The 17657-nt window shown below is 48.0% G+C and overlaps 1 protein-coding gene across 2 annotated transcripts in view; it reads right to left on the bottom strand.

Moving 5' to 3' along the window:
• The window catches only part of EZH1 (enhancer of zeste 1 polycomb repressive complex 2 subunit), a 38138-nt gene extending 26044 nt beyond the window's left edge, over positions 1 to 12094 (bottom strand). Inside the window, exons 1-3 of one of the 2 annotated variants that reach the window (XM_056126747.1) lie at positions 12009 to 12094; positions 1520 to 1559; positions 226 to 355 (exon numbers count right to left, since the gene is read on the bottom strand). In XM_056126747.1, coding sequence (XP_055982722.1) covers positions 226 to 342 — 117 coding nt within the window. In that variant the 5' untranslated portion in view covers positions 343 to 355; positions 1520 to 1559; positions 12009 to 12094. Of the gene's footprint in view, positions 1 to 225; positions 356 to 1519; positions 1565 to 12008 lie in introns of both variants that reach the window. The other variant, XM_056126748.1, reaches the window with a different exon arrangement.
• Between the last annotated feature and the right edge of the window lie 5563 nt (positions 12095 to 17657).

The following is a 17657-nucleotide window of genomic DNA, read 5'->3' on the forward strand; positions in this document are numbered from 1 at the left end:
CCCTAGCACTGGATGAATGCCCTGACAGCAAGAACAAAAAATCCAGGGCTGGAGATACAGTGCAGGAGTTAAGGCACTTGCTTTACAGCATCTAACCCCAGGACTGAGGGGTACCCCAAGCACAAAGTTGGATGTGGTTCAAAATGCAAAAAAACAAATAAGTCCACACTTGCTTGGTAGAAGGTTTTGCTTTGTTTTGGGGGGGAGGGTTTTTTTTAAATATACCTTTGCACCCATATTCGCCTGAAGCCGTTTGAGTTGTCGAAGTCGCATATATTCAGATTTGACTTTTCTTTTCCAGTAAGTGATACATTTGGAAGTTGGAGGATTTGGTATATCCATTTTGCTATATAATCTAAGCAAGAGAGACAGAGATGAGAAATAAACATTTCATTGCTCAGAAACATTCCTGAAATTTAAATGAACATGGTCAATTATGATTTAAGACCCGCGACATTTATAAAAAAAGATGCTATTTAAAGAACCCTAATCTATGGGGCCAGAGTGACGGTACAGCAGGTAGGGAGGGCACTTGTCTTGCACATGGCAGATCCTGGTTTGGTCCCCGGCACCCAATAAGGTCCCTGACCACCTCACCCTCACCCCTGAACATAGAGAGAGGATTAAGTCCTGAGCACCACCAAGTGTGGTCCAAAGTATAAAGAACCCTAGTCTAACAATACTTCCATTAAAAGACTTCACATCAGCAGCTCGAATCTGTTTACCTAAAGACAGCCTATGTCCTCTGCTCTTTTTTGTTTGAGAAACACAAATAAATTATGACGTCTGGCATCAAACCCAGGTCAGCCGAGTGCAGGGCAAGAGCCTGCCCATTTTATTCTCTCTGGCCCTGCTTTTTTGTGTTTGTTTGTTGGGGGTGTGGGGTGTGGAGGGGGAATACATGGCAATACTCAGTGGATACTCCCAGTTCAGTATGTTGTTGTTCGTCTTTCGGGGGGCAGGGAGGGGGGCCCACACCCAGTTGTGCTCAGGGCTTATTCCTGGCTCTGCACTAAGGGATCACTCCTGGCAGGCTCAGGGAACTGTATGAGGTGCCGGGGCTTGTCTATACTCTCTCTCTGGCCCCGGCTCAGTTCCTGAGGATGACTTCAGGTGGAGCCAAGGGCTGAACCTGCATCTCCTTCACACCAAAGCCTGTGTTCGGACAGAAGAGCTCTCTGGGGCCCATTCGATGAGAACACTCAAGAAATGCTCTCACAGACATTAGGAACCTGGATCCCCTGAGGGTCTGGATGCCTACTCAGCCCCTCAAAAGCAATGTTCAGCAAGAATCAACAGCTAAGGGTTTCATGGAAAGATCCACCCACACCACAAAACCCTATCTGCCACATTATCTACATCAGCCGCATGACGGGAAACAAAGGTCAAATATGACAAGTGCCATTTCCAAGGATGCACCAAGTGGAAGTGAAGTGAAAGCCACTTTTCTTTTTTTCCTTTCGGTATTTGAACTGCAGCTCAAAGTTTTGAAGAAGTAATTATAATTCACTCCACCTACCTCCAGGAGTACAGCAGTGTCAGGTTTTATGATATGCCTTCTGTTCTTCAGGCGAATAGCAAGACACAAAAGGAAAGAAGAAAACAGTTTAGGTACTCAAAAAGAGAAGAGAAAGCGATTTCATTAAGTCTGTGAAGCATATTCAGGTCCTGGTATCCCCGTGGGGGCGTGCACCCTGCCAAATCGTGAGCTGAGGTCCTCATCTGCCCCATTATTTCCACAGATGAGGCTCTGGAAACACTCTGTGTCACTTGAGAAGGGGTCAGTGATTTTACTGAATTGTACCCTTCGGGCTGGCGTGCATGCTTGGTAAGCTGGAACAGAAAGGTGTTTTTCCTTTAGGGGAAGGGAATTTGAGGCCATGCCTATTGATTCTCAGGACTTATTCCTGCCTCTGTGCTCAGGGATCACACCTGGCAGGGCTGGGGGGGGGGGGGGCAGGGACTACAGGTGCAACACGAAATTGAACCAGGGCAGCCGCTGTCCCATTATTCTGGGCCCCAGCATAGGTCTGCTCCCCAGCATTCCCTGGTCTAAAGGTAGCAACACCCAAGCACAGCTCTGGGAATGCCCTGAACACCCCTAGGTGTGGCCCCCAAACAAAATTAAGTAAAAAAAATAATAATAAAAATTAAGAGGATCAGGTAAATGGTTTAAAAGCCTGGACCACATACTTTGTATGTGGGAGCCCCCGTTTCAATCCCCAGCACCAACCAAATGGTTCTCTGAGCACCCAGGGGCCTTACCTCAAAGCACCGCAGGCCCACCCAAAACATGAAGAAATGAAAGGTGTAGGCCTTGTTTTCAAAATTTCCTTGAAAAATTACTTTTTTCTCAGGTTGAAGAGAAAGTACAGAGGTCAAAGCACTTCTGCACATGGCCAGCCCCTATGTGATCCCCGAACACTGCCAGGAGTGACTCCCAAGGGCAGAGTCAGGAGGAAGCCCCAAGCACTGCCAGGTGGTGCCCCAAAACAACACAATCACCTTTTTTTCTTGAAAATGTAGTATTTCATTTCTTCTAAAGAAGCTGCTTGAGGGATTGGAATGAGAGCGCAACAAACCATGTACAAAAGGTCTTAAGACGTCTTCTCCCCAACACCACATGGGAGCCACTGCGGGCAAGGCCTGAGCTCTGAGCACTGATCCGGGAGTAGCTCCCAAGTACCAGCAGCTGTGGTCCCCCAACAACAGGTAGCAGTATCAAAAAACAGATAGCCTCTTTCTTCCCCCCTTTAAAATGACGGCACAGGGGCTGGAGCAATAGCACAGCGGGTAGGGCGTTTGCCTTGCATGCGGCCGACCTGGGTTTGATTCCCAGCATCCCATATGGTTCCCTGAGCACTGCCAGGAGTAATTCCTGAGTGCAGAACCAGGAGTAAACCCTGTGCAACGCCAGGTGTGACCCAAAAAGCAAAAAAAAAAAAAAAAAAAGACGGCACAGACAAGGAAACAGATAAATTAACCCACTATCAGACATCAGCCACATTAGATCCTGATTAAAAAACATCTCACACAAGGACTCTACAAGGACAAAAAACAAAACCTGAACATTTCCCTGGAAGAGCTGCACGGACTGGGACTGGTGTAACGCATGTTTGATTTTGGAGGGGCCACATCCAGCAGTGCTCAGGGCTCCCCCCTGGTGGGCTCAGGGGACCGTATGTGGTGCTGGGGACCAAACCTGGGGGTTCCACAGTCTCGCACTCTCCCTGCTGTCCCACCACCCCTGCCCAGACACGTTCAATTTAGAGGATAAATAAAGGAAGGAAGGAATAGCAAAGGAGCAGGCAGGTTTTCTGTGTTTACTGTTAACTCAAGTGATTCAAGTCCGAAAATTCCCTATGAGTTAAACATTATCACTCTGAGGACAGGGAATGAAACAAAAACAAAATCTAAACAGGAGTTTGAATTCCAAAGAGCTAAGTACTAATTTTAAAAAAAAAATTAAAGGACCAGGGAGATCGCTCAAAAAAGGGGGTTGGAATTAATACTTTCTGTGCAATACCTATATGCAGTCTCTGGCATCACACCCTTCCCCAAGCACCAAGCCAGGAGTAGTCCCCGAACACGAACAGGGGTGACCCAAAATAAAACAGTTAAAAAATTAATCAGGGGCCAGAGCGACAGCACAGCAGGTAGGGTGTTTGCCTTGCACGTGGCCGACCTGGGTTCGATCCCCGGCATCCCATGTGGTCCCCTGAGCACTGCCAGGAGTAATTCCTGAGTGCAAAGCCAGGAGTAGCCCCTGAGCATTGCTGGGTGTGACCCAAAAAGGAAAAAAAAATATTAATCAGACCTAATCTTCCCCCTAAATACTGCATTTCATTCTCCTATTTTTTTTTTTTTTGATGGGGGCTGTCACACCAGGCGATGCTCAGGTGTTACTCCTGGCTCTGCACTAAGGAATTACTTCTGGTGGTGCTTGGGGGACCATATGGGATGCTGGGGATTGAACCCGGTTAAATCACATGCAAGGCAAACGCTCTCCCCGCTCTACTATTGCTCCAGCCCCTCTCCTATAGCTTTTAAATAATTCTTATTCCTCTATGAACTGAGCCAAAAGAGGGGACATTTGAATGATGAAACTAAGAACATAAAGGCCAGAGCGGGCCAGGCGCTTGCCTTGCATGCAGCTGATCTGTCCCTGGCATCCTATATGGTCCCCCAAGCACCGAGAGGAGTAATTCCTGAGCCAGGAGTCACTGTCAGGTGTCCCCAAAACAAGACCAAAGCAAACAGGAGCCTGCCCCTGGAGTAAGAGAGATAGTTCAAAGGTCTTTAAGTGAATATTTTGCAAGTGGGAGTCCCAGATTCAATCCTCTACACTGACACTCCCTCCTCCCTCCTCCAAGTATTAATTTAGCAGTAGCACGAGTACTACCAGGTATGCCCCCATCCCCCAAAAGTCAGTACAGGAACTGGAAAAAGGTGACTTAAATCTAGAATCAACGGCCTCCCTCTAATCTTAGCCTTATTAAGACCCAAATGTTAGGCCAGAGAAGAAGAAAAGTTGCTAGGTCTCTTACCTTGCACACTGCTGACCAGGGTTCAAGCCCTGCCAGGAGTGATTCCTGAGCACACAGCCAGGAGTAAGCCCTGAGCACAGCTAAGTCTGGTGCAAACTGCCCCTTTCCCTCAAAAAGACCCAAATGTTACATATTCAATGACACATAGTTACCGACCTAAAGTATGTGTATTTTCGTTTTAACTATAGTTTTGAATTTTGGGTTACACTCAACTGTACTTAGGGCTTACTCCTGGCTTTGCACTTAGGGATCACTCCTGGCAGTGGTTGAAGGATCTTATGGTGTGCTGGAGATCGAACCCGGGTCAGCTGTGTTAAAGGCAAGTGCCTACCCACGGTACTACTTCTCCTGTCCTGTAAACTATGGTCGTGAGGGACCTGGAAGGTACAACACATGCTTTGCACGCTGGGGCCTAAAATTCAATCCCTACCGCCACATAGGGTTCAATCCCTAAACTCCAGGTGTAACCCTCACCCCCCAGACCCCTGAAACAAAAACAAAATGTTTTGAACAGTAACCCCTCCACCATCCCAATTATTTTTGAGGGGTGGTTGGGACACGCACCTGGCAGTGCCTGGTGGGGAACATGCAACGCCAGGGCTCATGGGCGAGGCATGGACGTCAGTCTTCTGAGTTCTCTCTCTGACCTGCCAACCGAGTTCCTTTTGGAACTCAGTTCTCTTCTCCACCCACTTAAAATGGAGATCAGGTAATGGAAAATAACAAAACATGGGGCTGGAGCCACAGTACAACTGGAAGGGTACTTGACCCCATACCCCCAGCCCACCAGGAGTGATACCCTAAGGCAGAGCCAGAAGTAAGTCCTGAGCACCATCAGGTGTGGCCCCCAAACAAAAACAACAGAAAGTAACAATCCACAGCTGCGATCCCTGTGTGGAGATTTCTCAAGAGACTATCACAACAACATCAACATTTTTATTTAAGAAGTTGTAACTGACATATGATCTCTTCTACTCTTGTCAAAAGAAAAGACAGTATGGATACCACAAGAGGCTGACAATTCATAGCATCATTTTAAATTTTATCCAAGAGCCCTACTTGGGCAGGGGACTATTCATATATACACAAAAATCCTACTGACTTTTAGCCAACCTTGATATGTTGCACCACTTTTGTATATAATTAAAGTGATCTGTGAATCTTGTGCGACAAAGACATTTATTTTACTTGGCTCTTTAATGGGTCTGCGACGTCTTTAAAAGTGTATTTGGCAGCAGGTCAGTCCCCACAGAGCTTACGAGGGAGACAAGACAGACTGTTTCAAACAGATAAGCATGATTAAAACAAATACCTGAAACTCGGCCACAGATGGGCTCTCAGAGCGTCTGGATGCTAACCAACAACTATCACTGCAAAGATTTGAAAAATGCAAATAAACAAAAAACTCATCATTTACCAAAACCGACTTAGAGGAACATGGTTCATGCAGCTTGGGCAGTATACAAAAAACACTTGATCTCGGAGCTGGAGTGATAGCACAACAGGTACTATCTGCGTGCCTTGCACGCAGCCAACCCGGGTTCAATTCCCAGCATCCCATATGGTACCCCGAGCACTGCCAGGGGTAATTCCTGAGTGCAAAGCCAGGAGTAACCCCTGTGCATTGCCGGGTGTGACCCAAAAAGAAAAAAAAAAAAATTTGATCTCTACTACATATATTCTCCAGTTACCGACATATGCAAAACAGCATTTATATTCCAGTGACTACCAAGTCATCACTACTTAAGGACTTTTCATTAAGTTCACTTAAATGCTGGAAATACATTGTAAAATGTATACTATTTTGGTCAGGAAACTTTAAATTAGATCCTTTCGGACCTCTTACAACTCAAATAGACAAGCAACCAAATACAAAATGGACAATACTTTGAAATATGAAAGCACTGTAGCACTGTCCTCCTGTTGTTCATCGATTTGCTCCAGTAGGCCCAGTAACGTCTCCACTGTGAGACTTGTTACTGTGTTTGGCATATTGAATATGTCACGGGTAGCTTGCCAGGCTTTGCGGTGTGGGCGAGATACTCTCGGTAGCTTGCCGGGCTCCCGGAGAGGGGCGGAGGAATTAAAGCTGGGCCAACCAGGTTGGCCGCATGCAAGGTAAACGCCCCACTCGCTGTGCTATCGCTCCAGCCCTAAAATATGAAAAATATGAAAAAAAGATACAATAAGATATCTGGCTTCCTTGGATCAGTATTGTCTCAGCAACTGTAAAAAGTCTACATTTACACTAATATAAGACAGTAATATTAGGAAAGTCAATGTGGCTCTTATAATAACTCCCTGTGACAACTTATTAAAGTTTTTGTAAACCTAAAATTACCCTCTAAAAGTTAATTAAAAAAAAAAAAAGATTGATAGTTCTGGAGAGCTAGTACAGCAGGTAAGGCCTTGCAGCCAGGAGTGTTCCTAGAGCTCAGCATCAGGAGTAAGCCCTGAACACTGTTGTGTGTGGACCCCCCCAAAAAATAGTAATAATAATAAAAAAGATTAATAGAAACTAAGAACTGCCTTATTTATATAACAAATTTCCACAAAGAAAGCTATAAAAACTTGAAACCCTTTTCCAAGACAATTGGATCTCAATTAGCTTCAAAGAAACTAAAATATAGTCTGTCACTAGTTGGAAATGAAAAAACATCAGTGAAACTGTTTAGGGATAAGATGTCTCAGAAACAATACTCATTTGTGGAGGTGGGGGGGTTGGACCACACCATGTGGTAGTCAGGGCTGACTCCTGGTTCTGTGCTCAAGGATCACTCCTGGTGGCGTTTGGAGACCTTTTGGAATGCTGGCGATTGAACCTGGGTTGTCACCTGCTAGGCAAACACCCTCCCCACTCTACTATTTCTCTAACTCCTCTAATTTTTGAAGTAAAAGAGGTATCTTGCTTGTTTAGGTTTTTTTTTTTTTAGGTTTTTTTTTTTAAGTTGTTTGGGGGCCATACCCGGCGATGCTCAGTGGCTCTGCACTCAGAAATCACTCCTGGTAGTGCTTGGGAGACCATATGGGATGTCAGGGATCAAAATCAGGTAAGCTATATGTAAGGCAAGTAACCTACCCACTATACAATCACTCCAACCCCTACAGTAAAATAGTTTTTTGTAGAAAAATGTAAAGGCGGAATGGGCACTGGTGGAGGGATGGGTACTTGATCATTGCATAATTGAAACCCAAGCACAAAAATTTGTAAGTCTACAACTGTACCTCATGGTGTTTCACTAATAAAAATTTAAAAAAAAATGTAAAGGCGGGGGCAGGCAATATACATGCTAGGCTGTGATGTGGACAGGAGAAAAATGTGCTCTTTTTTTGTTTTTTTTTTTTTTGGTTTTGTTTTGGGGGCCACACCAGCTTTGCTCAGGGCATACTCCCACCTCTGCACTCAGGGACCACTTTTGGTAAGCTCAGGGGACCATAAGGGGTGCTGGGAATCAAACCTGGATTGGCCACCATCAGGAAAGTGCCCTAGATGCTGTACTGCTGTTCTGGCCCTGCACTCACTTTTTAAGCTGAAAACTTAGTGTGACAAATAGAGGCCCAAAGAGTAAATCTTCCCCCAACCAACCCATCTGGTAAATCAGATTTCTCTGTTTTTTTCCTTCTTTATCACTATTACTTTCTTATAAAAGAGTCACATTCAGCAGAGCATTAGCAATGCTGTACTTATACTCGGACCTGAGGACGGAAGGAAGGGGCCACCAGGACCGGAACTCGTGCTCCACAGAGGGGATGGGAGAAAGGCAGAGGGCAATGTGGCCATTCGGGTTAACATGATAGGCATGTGCTCTGGAATGACTCTCCTGGTCCCCAGTTTTCGTTCTTTTCTGGGTTTTATTTGTTTTCTGGCCACAGCTGGCTATGTTCAGGGTTTTTTCCTTGCTCCGCACTCCAGAACTACTCCTGGTGGTGCACAGAGGACCATAAGGGATGCCAAGGCTCAAACCTAGGTCAGCCGCATACAAGGTACCTTACCTCCTTCTATTTCCAGATCAGTTCTTGTTCTTTTTTTTTTTAATCTTTAACTAGCCTGTGTAGAAATAGAATGTTTTTAGTGTTACTGTTTCAAACCAAAGTTCTAACTCAACAAAGTAGAAACTTTAAAAATACATACCAAGACAGGAAAAGAGGAGGGGAAGGGAGGTTAAAACCTGTGGTACTCGGCACTTACTCCTGGCTCTATGCTCAGGGATCACTCCTGGCAGTGCTGGACAACATATGTGGTACTGAAGAAACTAGATCATTTGCATGCAAGGAAAGTGCCTTAACCCCCGTATTTTAGCCCTTGGGAAAATTATATTTGAATGAAATTGTTACATATTCCACAATGGGCATAAATTAAGGGCAAGGACTATTTACCCACAGGTCTCAGAAATCAGATTTCAGATTTTTAAGAGTACAGTGGTTGGGACTGGAGCGATAGATAGTACAGAGGGTACTTGCACGTGGGTCAACCGGGATTCCATCCCTGGCATCTGAAATGGTTCCCTGAGCCTGCCTGTGGTGATTCCTCAGTGCAAAAACTAGGAATAACCTCTGAGGATTGCCAGGTGTGGTCCCCAACTAGCAAACAAGAAAAGAAGTGGTTGGCAACTCATTTAAAATGCTTGCCAAAAGACATGCTAATTCAAGGTAAGTGATAGGAGAGATTCCGTTCAACTACATTTTCTCAGCCCTTTTCCTTCTCACAAAAGTCTTCTTGGGAGCAGAATTTCAGTTTGAAGCCCAGGCTCCTCAATTGAGCATTGTTTCAAAGAAAATTAAAATAACACCGTAATAAAGAGGCCATTTATGCTTTAGGAATTTTATTGTTGCTTCCCAGAAGTGTCCAAAGAGCTGCTCCTGGCTTGCCTGCTATGCACAGGTTCCTTTCACAAATCACAAAACATCCTGTTAATCGTCGATTGCCTCGAGCAGGCCCCATTAACGTCTCCTTCATCCTAGCCCTGAGATTATATTCAAGGCTCTTTAGGAGAATGAGACCCATCATTGTTACTGGTATTTGGCATATTTGGTGCGCCACGGGGAGTTTGCCAGACTCTGCCGTGTGGGCAGGCTACACTCGGTAGCCTGCCAGTTTGTCCAAAAGGTTCCTTTGCTGATGTGTAAATGGGCTTGGGCCCTAGAGCTCTCTCCAACACACCCCTGGGGTTTTCTTTCTGTCTTTTGGGCCATGACTAGGGGTGCTCAGGGCTCATTTCTGGCAGGGAAGGGGGATCAAACACAGGTTGGCTGAATGCAAGGCAAGTACCTTCCCTGCTATTTCTCCAAACCGCTGGTTCCTTTTGTTGTTGTTCTTGGGCCACACCCACAGGTGCTAAGGTGCTGGGTTTTGTGGGTTTTTTTTTGGGGGGGGGTCACTGACAGCAATGCTGACAACATCTTGAAGTGCTAGGGATCAAATTTGGATGCAGGTTGGATTCCCAGCACCCCATAAGGGTCCACTGAGCCCACCAGGATTTATCCCTGAGGATGGAGCCAAGAATACACTGTGCACAGCTGAGTGACCAAAATTTTTTTAAATTGGTACCATCTCCCTGGCTCAGGAATTTTAAAACTGTGTGTCAGCATCAGGTTCCAAGATCAACAAAGAAGTGTTCTGCAAGTTAACAGCAGAAATAGGACCTAGATCTCATTTCCAGAGGGTTTCCCACTATGTGTCTATACCACAATAAGTACTGAGTATCTTCTGTGTGCCTGGAAAAATTCTTGGTCCCTGGGGTACAACAGTGAAAAAAAAAAATGAACATCCCTACCCTGGGAAGGTTAATTCACACATTTAGCATAAGCTTAGACAATAGTAGTTTATCACGTTTATACATAGACCATCCTTTACTTTACTATAAATGTGTAAAAAGAAAGCACTTCTCTCCTAACACGTACTGTCTTCCATATACATAGGCAATTCTTTTTCTCACGGCCACACCATCCCAGCCCCGGAGATTCCAAGACTTTAAAAATAGACAAGCTCTAACAGAAAACGCTTAAAGACCTAGCACCTTCTCAGGCTGTTAACGCAATTCTAGGTCACGGGAGCGACAGTACCACGGCGATGGCGTTTGCCTTGCACAGAACCGATCCGGTTTCCACCCCTACATCCCATCTGGTCCCCGGAGCATCGCCAGGAGTATCCCTGAGCATCGCCGGGTGTGGCCCGATAACCAAAAAGCAAAACCAAAAAAAAAAAAAAAAATCACTAAAAAAACAACAGGAAAGAAAGAAACGCCATTCTAAAGTTAAAACCAAAGGGGGTAGGAGGTTGGAGGCGGGGGAGGGGCTTTTCCCTTTAAAGACTTCTGAGCAGCAAATGCGGGGGAAGCAATCCACATACTGAACACACCCAGTTACCCAGCTGTTCCTCCCTCTTGGCGCCCTTCCCGCATCTTCCAGCCCGAGAATCCCCACCAGGCCATTCTATTTACAATTCTATACTTCCCGATGCATCAACATTCCCTGATCGCAGGAGAGATGACTCAAGGGACTGATCGCGCAAAGAATGTTTCACATGCAGGAGGCCCGGCGCTCCACTCCGGCATTGCAGGAGCCAGGAGACACGCCCCAAGACGGGAGTAGAAGCCCCTGAGCTTGTCGATTGCCGGATGTGGCCCCAAACAAGACCAAAAAAAAAAAAAAAACCCAAAACAACCAACCCTAACCCCAAACCAAGCCAGACCTCACTCTCAAAGCTGCATTTGCCGCACTGACATCTTCCCACGTGCCTTCCCTCCCCCGCCCCCAATCTAATCTCTCCGCAGTCGCGGGGAGAAGTTTTGCAGCACAGTTCCACCGCGCTTTGGCTTCAGAGCCCTTTCCGTTAGAGCATTCGATCCTAGGGAGAATTCCGAGGATCTGGCACGAGCCCAAACGTGGAGAAAAGCCTCTTAGGTCCGGACTGGCAAGCGAACAGCAAGTAGGTGGCTGGAAGGGCGGCGCGGCATCCGCAGCAGCACCCGGCCTGCGCCCGCTCGCCGAAGTCACGTCCCTCTTTCCCCGCCCTCCAATCCTCCCCAGCGCTCGCCAGCTGAGCCTCCATGTCTGGCCTTCTGCATGCACGACCCCGGGCACCCGGAGTCCACCGGGCTCCGGGCCCCTGCAGGCGCCACCGCCCACCCGCGCGCTCTGGGCGCCCGGCCTCCCGCCCACCCCGGCCCTCCAACGGGAGGCCCCGGGCCCGGCCCGCCCCCGCCGCGCCTCCTCCCGGGCACGCCGCCCGCCCCGCCCCAGCGGCGGTCCAGGCTGGGGGCTCGCTCGCCCCGTCACCCCCGTGCACGCAGAGCTCCGGATGGGGAGGAGCACTCCCCACCCCCCCGTCCGCGGCAGGGTAGGCGGTGAGCTCCGCGGCTTCCTCCCAGTTCCAAGCCCCCTTCTCTCCCTTCCGCAAGCCCCGGGTATGAGGTGCGAGGCCCGGCCCCGCAGCCGGCCCCGGCTTGTTTACTCACTCACCCTCCATCCCGAGCCGCAGGACTCACCGCCAGCACGCCTGCGCGCCGAGTCCCGCCCCCGCGCCGAGACCCGCCCCGCCCCGCGCCTGCGCGCCTAGACCACGCCCCCGCGCCGAGTCCCGCCCCGGTCTGTGCGCAGAGACCACGCCCCCGAGCCCCGCCCCGCCCGCGCCAGTGCACCGAGGCCACGCCCCTTCTCGGGTCCCGCCTCTGCCCCGCCCCGCCCCGCGCTTGCGCGCTGCGCCGCCGGCGATGGGCCACGCCCTCTCACTGGGCTCCTTTCCGTCTACAGTGTCTGGAAGACATTATTCGGCACTTACACCGTCCCCACGCTCAAGGGACACTAGCCATTTCATTTCACCATTTGAAACTAACTTGAAAAAGCCTGGCTATCGATCCCTCACACCTACCACCCCCCACCCAGACACCTACTATGTGCTCTGGTATCTTTCTTTCTTGTTTTTGATTCCGGGCCACACCTGGTGATGCTCAGGGCTTACTCCTGGGTCTGGCTCAGGGATCATTCTGGGCGGTGCTCAGGGACCTACTGGAGTCCGGGGACCGAACCCGGGTCGGACACATGCAAGGCAAACGCCTTACCTCTGATTTACACCTCCGTCCTCTCTCTGGTATCTTCCTTGGAGTATTTATACCTGACTTCCCTATTTGTCAGTGGTTATCCTGGTGACTTAGACTCGAATTAATGACCGTTGATCAGAGTATCTCCTCACAAGATACCTATAAGTTGCAAAGGGAAAACGGTAACTTGACAAGAGAGACAGCTCCATAATCAAGTGATAAAGACCATCTGCTTAATGAAAGTGCTTCCTTTTTTTTTTCTTTTGTTTTGTTTTTCTTTTTGAGTCACACTCAGCTCAGAGGTTACTCCTGGCTCTGCACTCAGGAATTACTCCTGGCGGTGCTGGGGACCACATGGGATGCTGGGAATCGAACCATTCGGGTGCCTACTAGACAAACGCCCTACCCACAGTACTATAGCTCCAGCCCCAAAAAGTGCTTCTTGTTTTGAGGTTCTGATGCCACCTAAGATTTCTCATTCGGTTTTCTTGGTGTTTTCGTTTGTTTTTATTTTATTTTTTTGTTTTGGGTTTTGTTGTTATATTTGGGGAAACCACACCAAGCTGGGCTCAATCAGGACTTGGGTTACTCCTGACTCTATGCTCAGGGATCACTCCTGGGGGCTCAGGAGACCCTATGTGTGCTGGGATGGAAACTGGGTCAGTCACAAGCAAGGGTTTAGTAATCTTGTTCACTAAAGGATTATAAAAACAAATTTTCACATTCCAGGAAAAAAAAGTGTGAGCATCTAGGGGAGAAACTTGTTTGCAAGTTGGCAAGTGCCATACCCATAGTACAATATCACCAGACCAGAATATTTTGGGGGGAATGTAAAATGGAACTATACCTAGCTCTGCTCAGGAGTCACTGCTTTTACTGGCTCTGAGCTCAGGGATCACTCCTTGGTGAGGCTCTGGGGATCACATAGAATGCAAGAGATGAATTGGGTGGGCCCAGAGATACAGGCCTAAACTCCAAGAGGCTTTCCCCACCCTCACCTGGTCTTTTTTTTTTTCAGGGGGTCACACCCAGCAATGCTCAGGGATTACTCCTGCACGCAGGAATTACTCCTGGTGGGGCTTGGGGGACCATATGGGATGCTGGGGATCAAACCTGTGTCTGCCGCGTGCAAGGCAAATGCCTTACCCACTGTATTATTGCTCCAGCCCCAGCAAACTCCAAGAGTTTTAAGAATATTCCAGAGCTTGCATTGTGCAACTAAATTTGAAAAGAATCGCATATATAAATAGTAGATAGCACGGTCCTCCCGTTGTTCATCGATTTGCTCGAGCGGGCCCAGTAACGTCTCCATCATGAGACTTGTTGTTACTGTGTTTGGCATATTGAAATATGTCACGGGTAGCTTGCCAGGCTCTGCCATGCAGGCGAGATACTCTCAGTAGCTTGCCGGGCTCTCCGAGAGGGGCGGAGGAATCGAACTCAGCTCGGCCATGTTGGCTGCGTGCAAGGCAAACACCCCACCGCTGTGCTATCGCTCCAGCCCGCATAAATTTGAATATGGTTTAACTGATCTCCACCAGGAACAACCCTTGAGCACCTATCTGGGAGTAGCCTTTGAGAACTGTATGGGTGTGACCCCAAAATGAAAGCCAACAACAAAAATGCAAAAAAGCATGTGGGTTAAGAAAAAGAGAAAGACCCTCTAGTACAGCAGGTAGGGTGCTTACCTTGCACATTGCCAGGTATCACATTAAGTCCCCTGAACCCCATCAGGAAGGATCCTTGAGCACAGAGCAAGGAGTAAGCCCTGAGCAGCTCCAAGTAAGCTCTGAGCCCCCAAACAAAACAAAAAAAGACTTGGGGTGAATGGTGGATAAAAAAGAAAAAGTGAGGGAAGGTGGTGCAATAGTACAACAGGTAGTATATTTGCCTTGCATGCGGCTGACTGAGGTTTGATTCTGGCATCCCGTGTGGTCCCCCAAGCACAACCAGGAGCAATTTCTGAGTATAGAGCCAGGAGTATCCCCTGAGCATCACTGGGTGTGACCAAAAAAAAAAAAAAAAGAAAAAGAAAAATGGGGTGGAGAAGTAGTACAATGGATAAGGTGCTTGCTTTACAAGCAGCTAACCCCATTTTGATCTCCAGAATACCATTTGGTCCCCTGAGCACAGCCAAATATGACCCCCCACACACACACACATACACAAAAAGAAGTCTAGCAAGATAGTACAGCAGGTAAGGCACCTTATAAGTGGTTCACCCAGGTTCAATCCTGAGTATCCTATGTGGTCCCTGAGCACTACCAGGAGTAAGCCCTGAGCACCGCCCCTAAAATAAAAAGAAAAAAAGGAGAGAAATAAAAAGACTCAGAGCCTGGAGGAATATCTCAGTGCCTTAGCCTGTTTGCCTTACAAGTGTTTGGCTGTGAGTCCCTTCCCCAGCACCACTGCACAAACCAAGCGCGATCCTGTCAGTTCTGCTGTTGGACCCTGATGGCTCTGATCTCTGTAATCATCAGCATTGTGAGCAGTTTCTGGCCAGACCACAACCAGGTATGTAAGCACTGAGAGTGGCGCAGCCCTTGCCAAACGTGTGCACTGTAACTGAAGGAGTTACAAACCTTGAAGTGTGTGTGGTCACCACAATTCGATGTGTGACCCCAAAGAATACCATAGCTAAAATGTGTGAGCGCTGGAGCCAAGTGTGTGCCACCTCTGGTCATCACATCAACACACCGGGCAGTGTCAGGGCTTACTTCTGAATCTGCACTCAGAGCTTACTCCTGGCAGAACACAGGGAGGGGACTCCGTGAGGTGCCAGGGATTGAACCCAGGTCAGTTTCCTACAATGCAAGGGACTTACGTGCTGTTCTATCCCTTCAGTCCCTGTATTATGGATTATCTAAAGAGAGATTCAGAGGCCAAAGTGATTGTACAGAGGACTGGACTTTTGTTTTGTATGCGGCTGACTCGGGTTTGTTCTCTGGCATCTCATTGGCTCCCCAAGCACGACCAGGAATGATTCCTGAGTGCAGAGCCTGAAGTAACCCCTGAGCATTACTGGGTGTAGCCCCAAACCCAAAACAATTAAAGAGAGATTTAGAAGATGTGAGTGTCAGGACCGAGCCTGGAGAGAGACTTGGGAACCATGAACATACTGGAGGGAGCCAACATTGGTTTAGACAAGAATGCCAAGTGACAAGAGTAGGAGAGTCACATAGAAATGTTGTAACAACCAAGAAAATACAGTCACCAGAAAGGAAGGAAGAGAAAAGATCTATGTTAAAGTTGTAGATCTGAATAGTGCAGCCAGTTCAACCTCCCCCTCCTTTTCAAACCTTCCAGCGCTCCTGGACCTGGCACTCCGGTGCCACTTTAACTCTCAGGCCCCACCATTCCCCTCTCTCAGATCTGCCGCCATACTTGGCAGAGAACTAGACCCACAGTTTAGTAATCCTTGCTCACTGGAGGATTATAAAAACAACTCTCCACATTCCCCCCAAAGTGTGAGCATCTTGGGGGCAGATTTGTTTGCCAATTGGTTCCTCCTCATTGACATGGGAGAGTTTTTCCCGGGACCAGGCTGTTTCTTAACTGACCTCAGTCCAAGACACTTATCGGCTCATCTTAGGCCAGCTCTTTCCGGCCTTTTTTTTTTTTTCTTTTTTTTTTTTCTTTTCTCTTTTCCATCTCTTCAGGTCTTTGTCCTATAAATTTTTAGGAAAACTATTAATTGTCAAAGGCTCAACAACTGGACCTTTGAAAAATAATACTAAGGCTTCTAGCCCCCTCCTCCCATCCCCACCCCCAGGCCGTTAATGGGGAAAGAAATAAACTGTGTCACTTCTGGCTTCCAGTTGCTCATCTTGCTCTTAAATTGGAGGCCTCTGGGGCTGAAGAAAACTGGACAAAGTGTGCTGAATAGCCTAAGAGGGGAGGTTCTTCTTCTCTTTTTTTTTTTCTTTCTGAAAGCTCCCTGTTGCGGAAAAATAAAATTATGTGTTTAATTTCTGAAACCTGATCCCTGATTTGCCTTGGCAGTCCTTCTCCCGGCCTTGGCCAAGAGTCCAGCAACACTAGCGTCCTGATGAATGCTAGTTCCGCTCGCTCCCTGGAGGAGAAGAGCTTTATGTCCATGCTCACGTTCTTAAATCCTCTGAAATGTGCATATGTCATAGCAGGATCTTACTGATTTTTTTTTTTTGCATTTTTTTGGGTCACACCCCCCGGCAATGCACAGGGGTTACTCCTGGCTCATGCACTCAGGAATTACTCCTGACGATGCTTGGGGGAACCATATGGGATGCTGGGAATCGAACCCGGGTCTGCCACGTGCAAGTCAAACACCCTACCCGCTGTACTATCGCTCTAGCCCCGATCTTACTGATGTTGGTGTGCCATGCCTCTGACCCCTGGGCCCAGGGAAGCCTGTGCATTCATCTCTCCATCACAAGGAAAGCTTTGGTTCAACCCAGTGATTAGATTGACATCACACATTCTAGTCCTTCTGTGGCAGGCAAGTTCTGAGTGTTCCTTTGTCCCCTGCAGGTCTGCAGGCCACTGGTAGAAAGGAAAGGAGATAGTGTTGACCAGAATGCAAACAGTACTTTCTGCACTACTCACCTGCACCCTTTCTACTCTGCTTCCAGCCTTTTCAAATGGCAACCCCCCGAGGTCAGAGCACAGCTGGTAAGGGGGTAGGGCGATTGTCTTTCAGTCCAGTTTGATCCCTGGCACCCCCCAGAGCCTGCCAGGAGTATAGAACCAGAAGTAAGACCTGAGCACAGCTGGGTGTGGCCTGAAAAAATCAGAAAACAAAAGAATGGCAACCTCCTGGCTCCTACCCACTTCTTGTAAAGCCCAAAGCGTTTCTAGCCGTTCTCTAAGGGGACACAGAGAACTAAGAAAGTTTGGACCCCAGACAATTCCTGACAAAGAAGTATAAACACAGCTGTGAGATGGGAGAAAACCTTTCTCCCTCCCCGCCCCCCGCTTCGGCTTCCCACCCAGAAGCAGGGGAGGCCACCCTGCTTTGGAGGCACAAAGAAGAAAATAAAACAAAGCCACCTGACAGCTTATGTGAAGGTCACCAGCAGCTGGGGCTGCTGTC

This window comes from Sorex fumeus, unplaced genomic scaffold (assembly GCF_029834395.1).
Source record: "Sorex fumeus unplaced genomic scaffold, SorFum_2.1 ptg000063l, whole genome shotgun sequence".
Taxonomy (NCBI): domain Eukaryota; kingdom Metazoa; phylum Chordata; class Mammalia; order Eulipotyphla; family Soricidae; genus Sorex; species Sorex fumeus.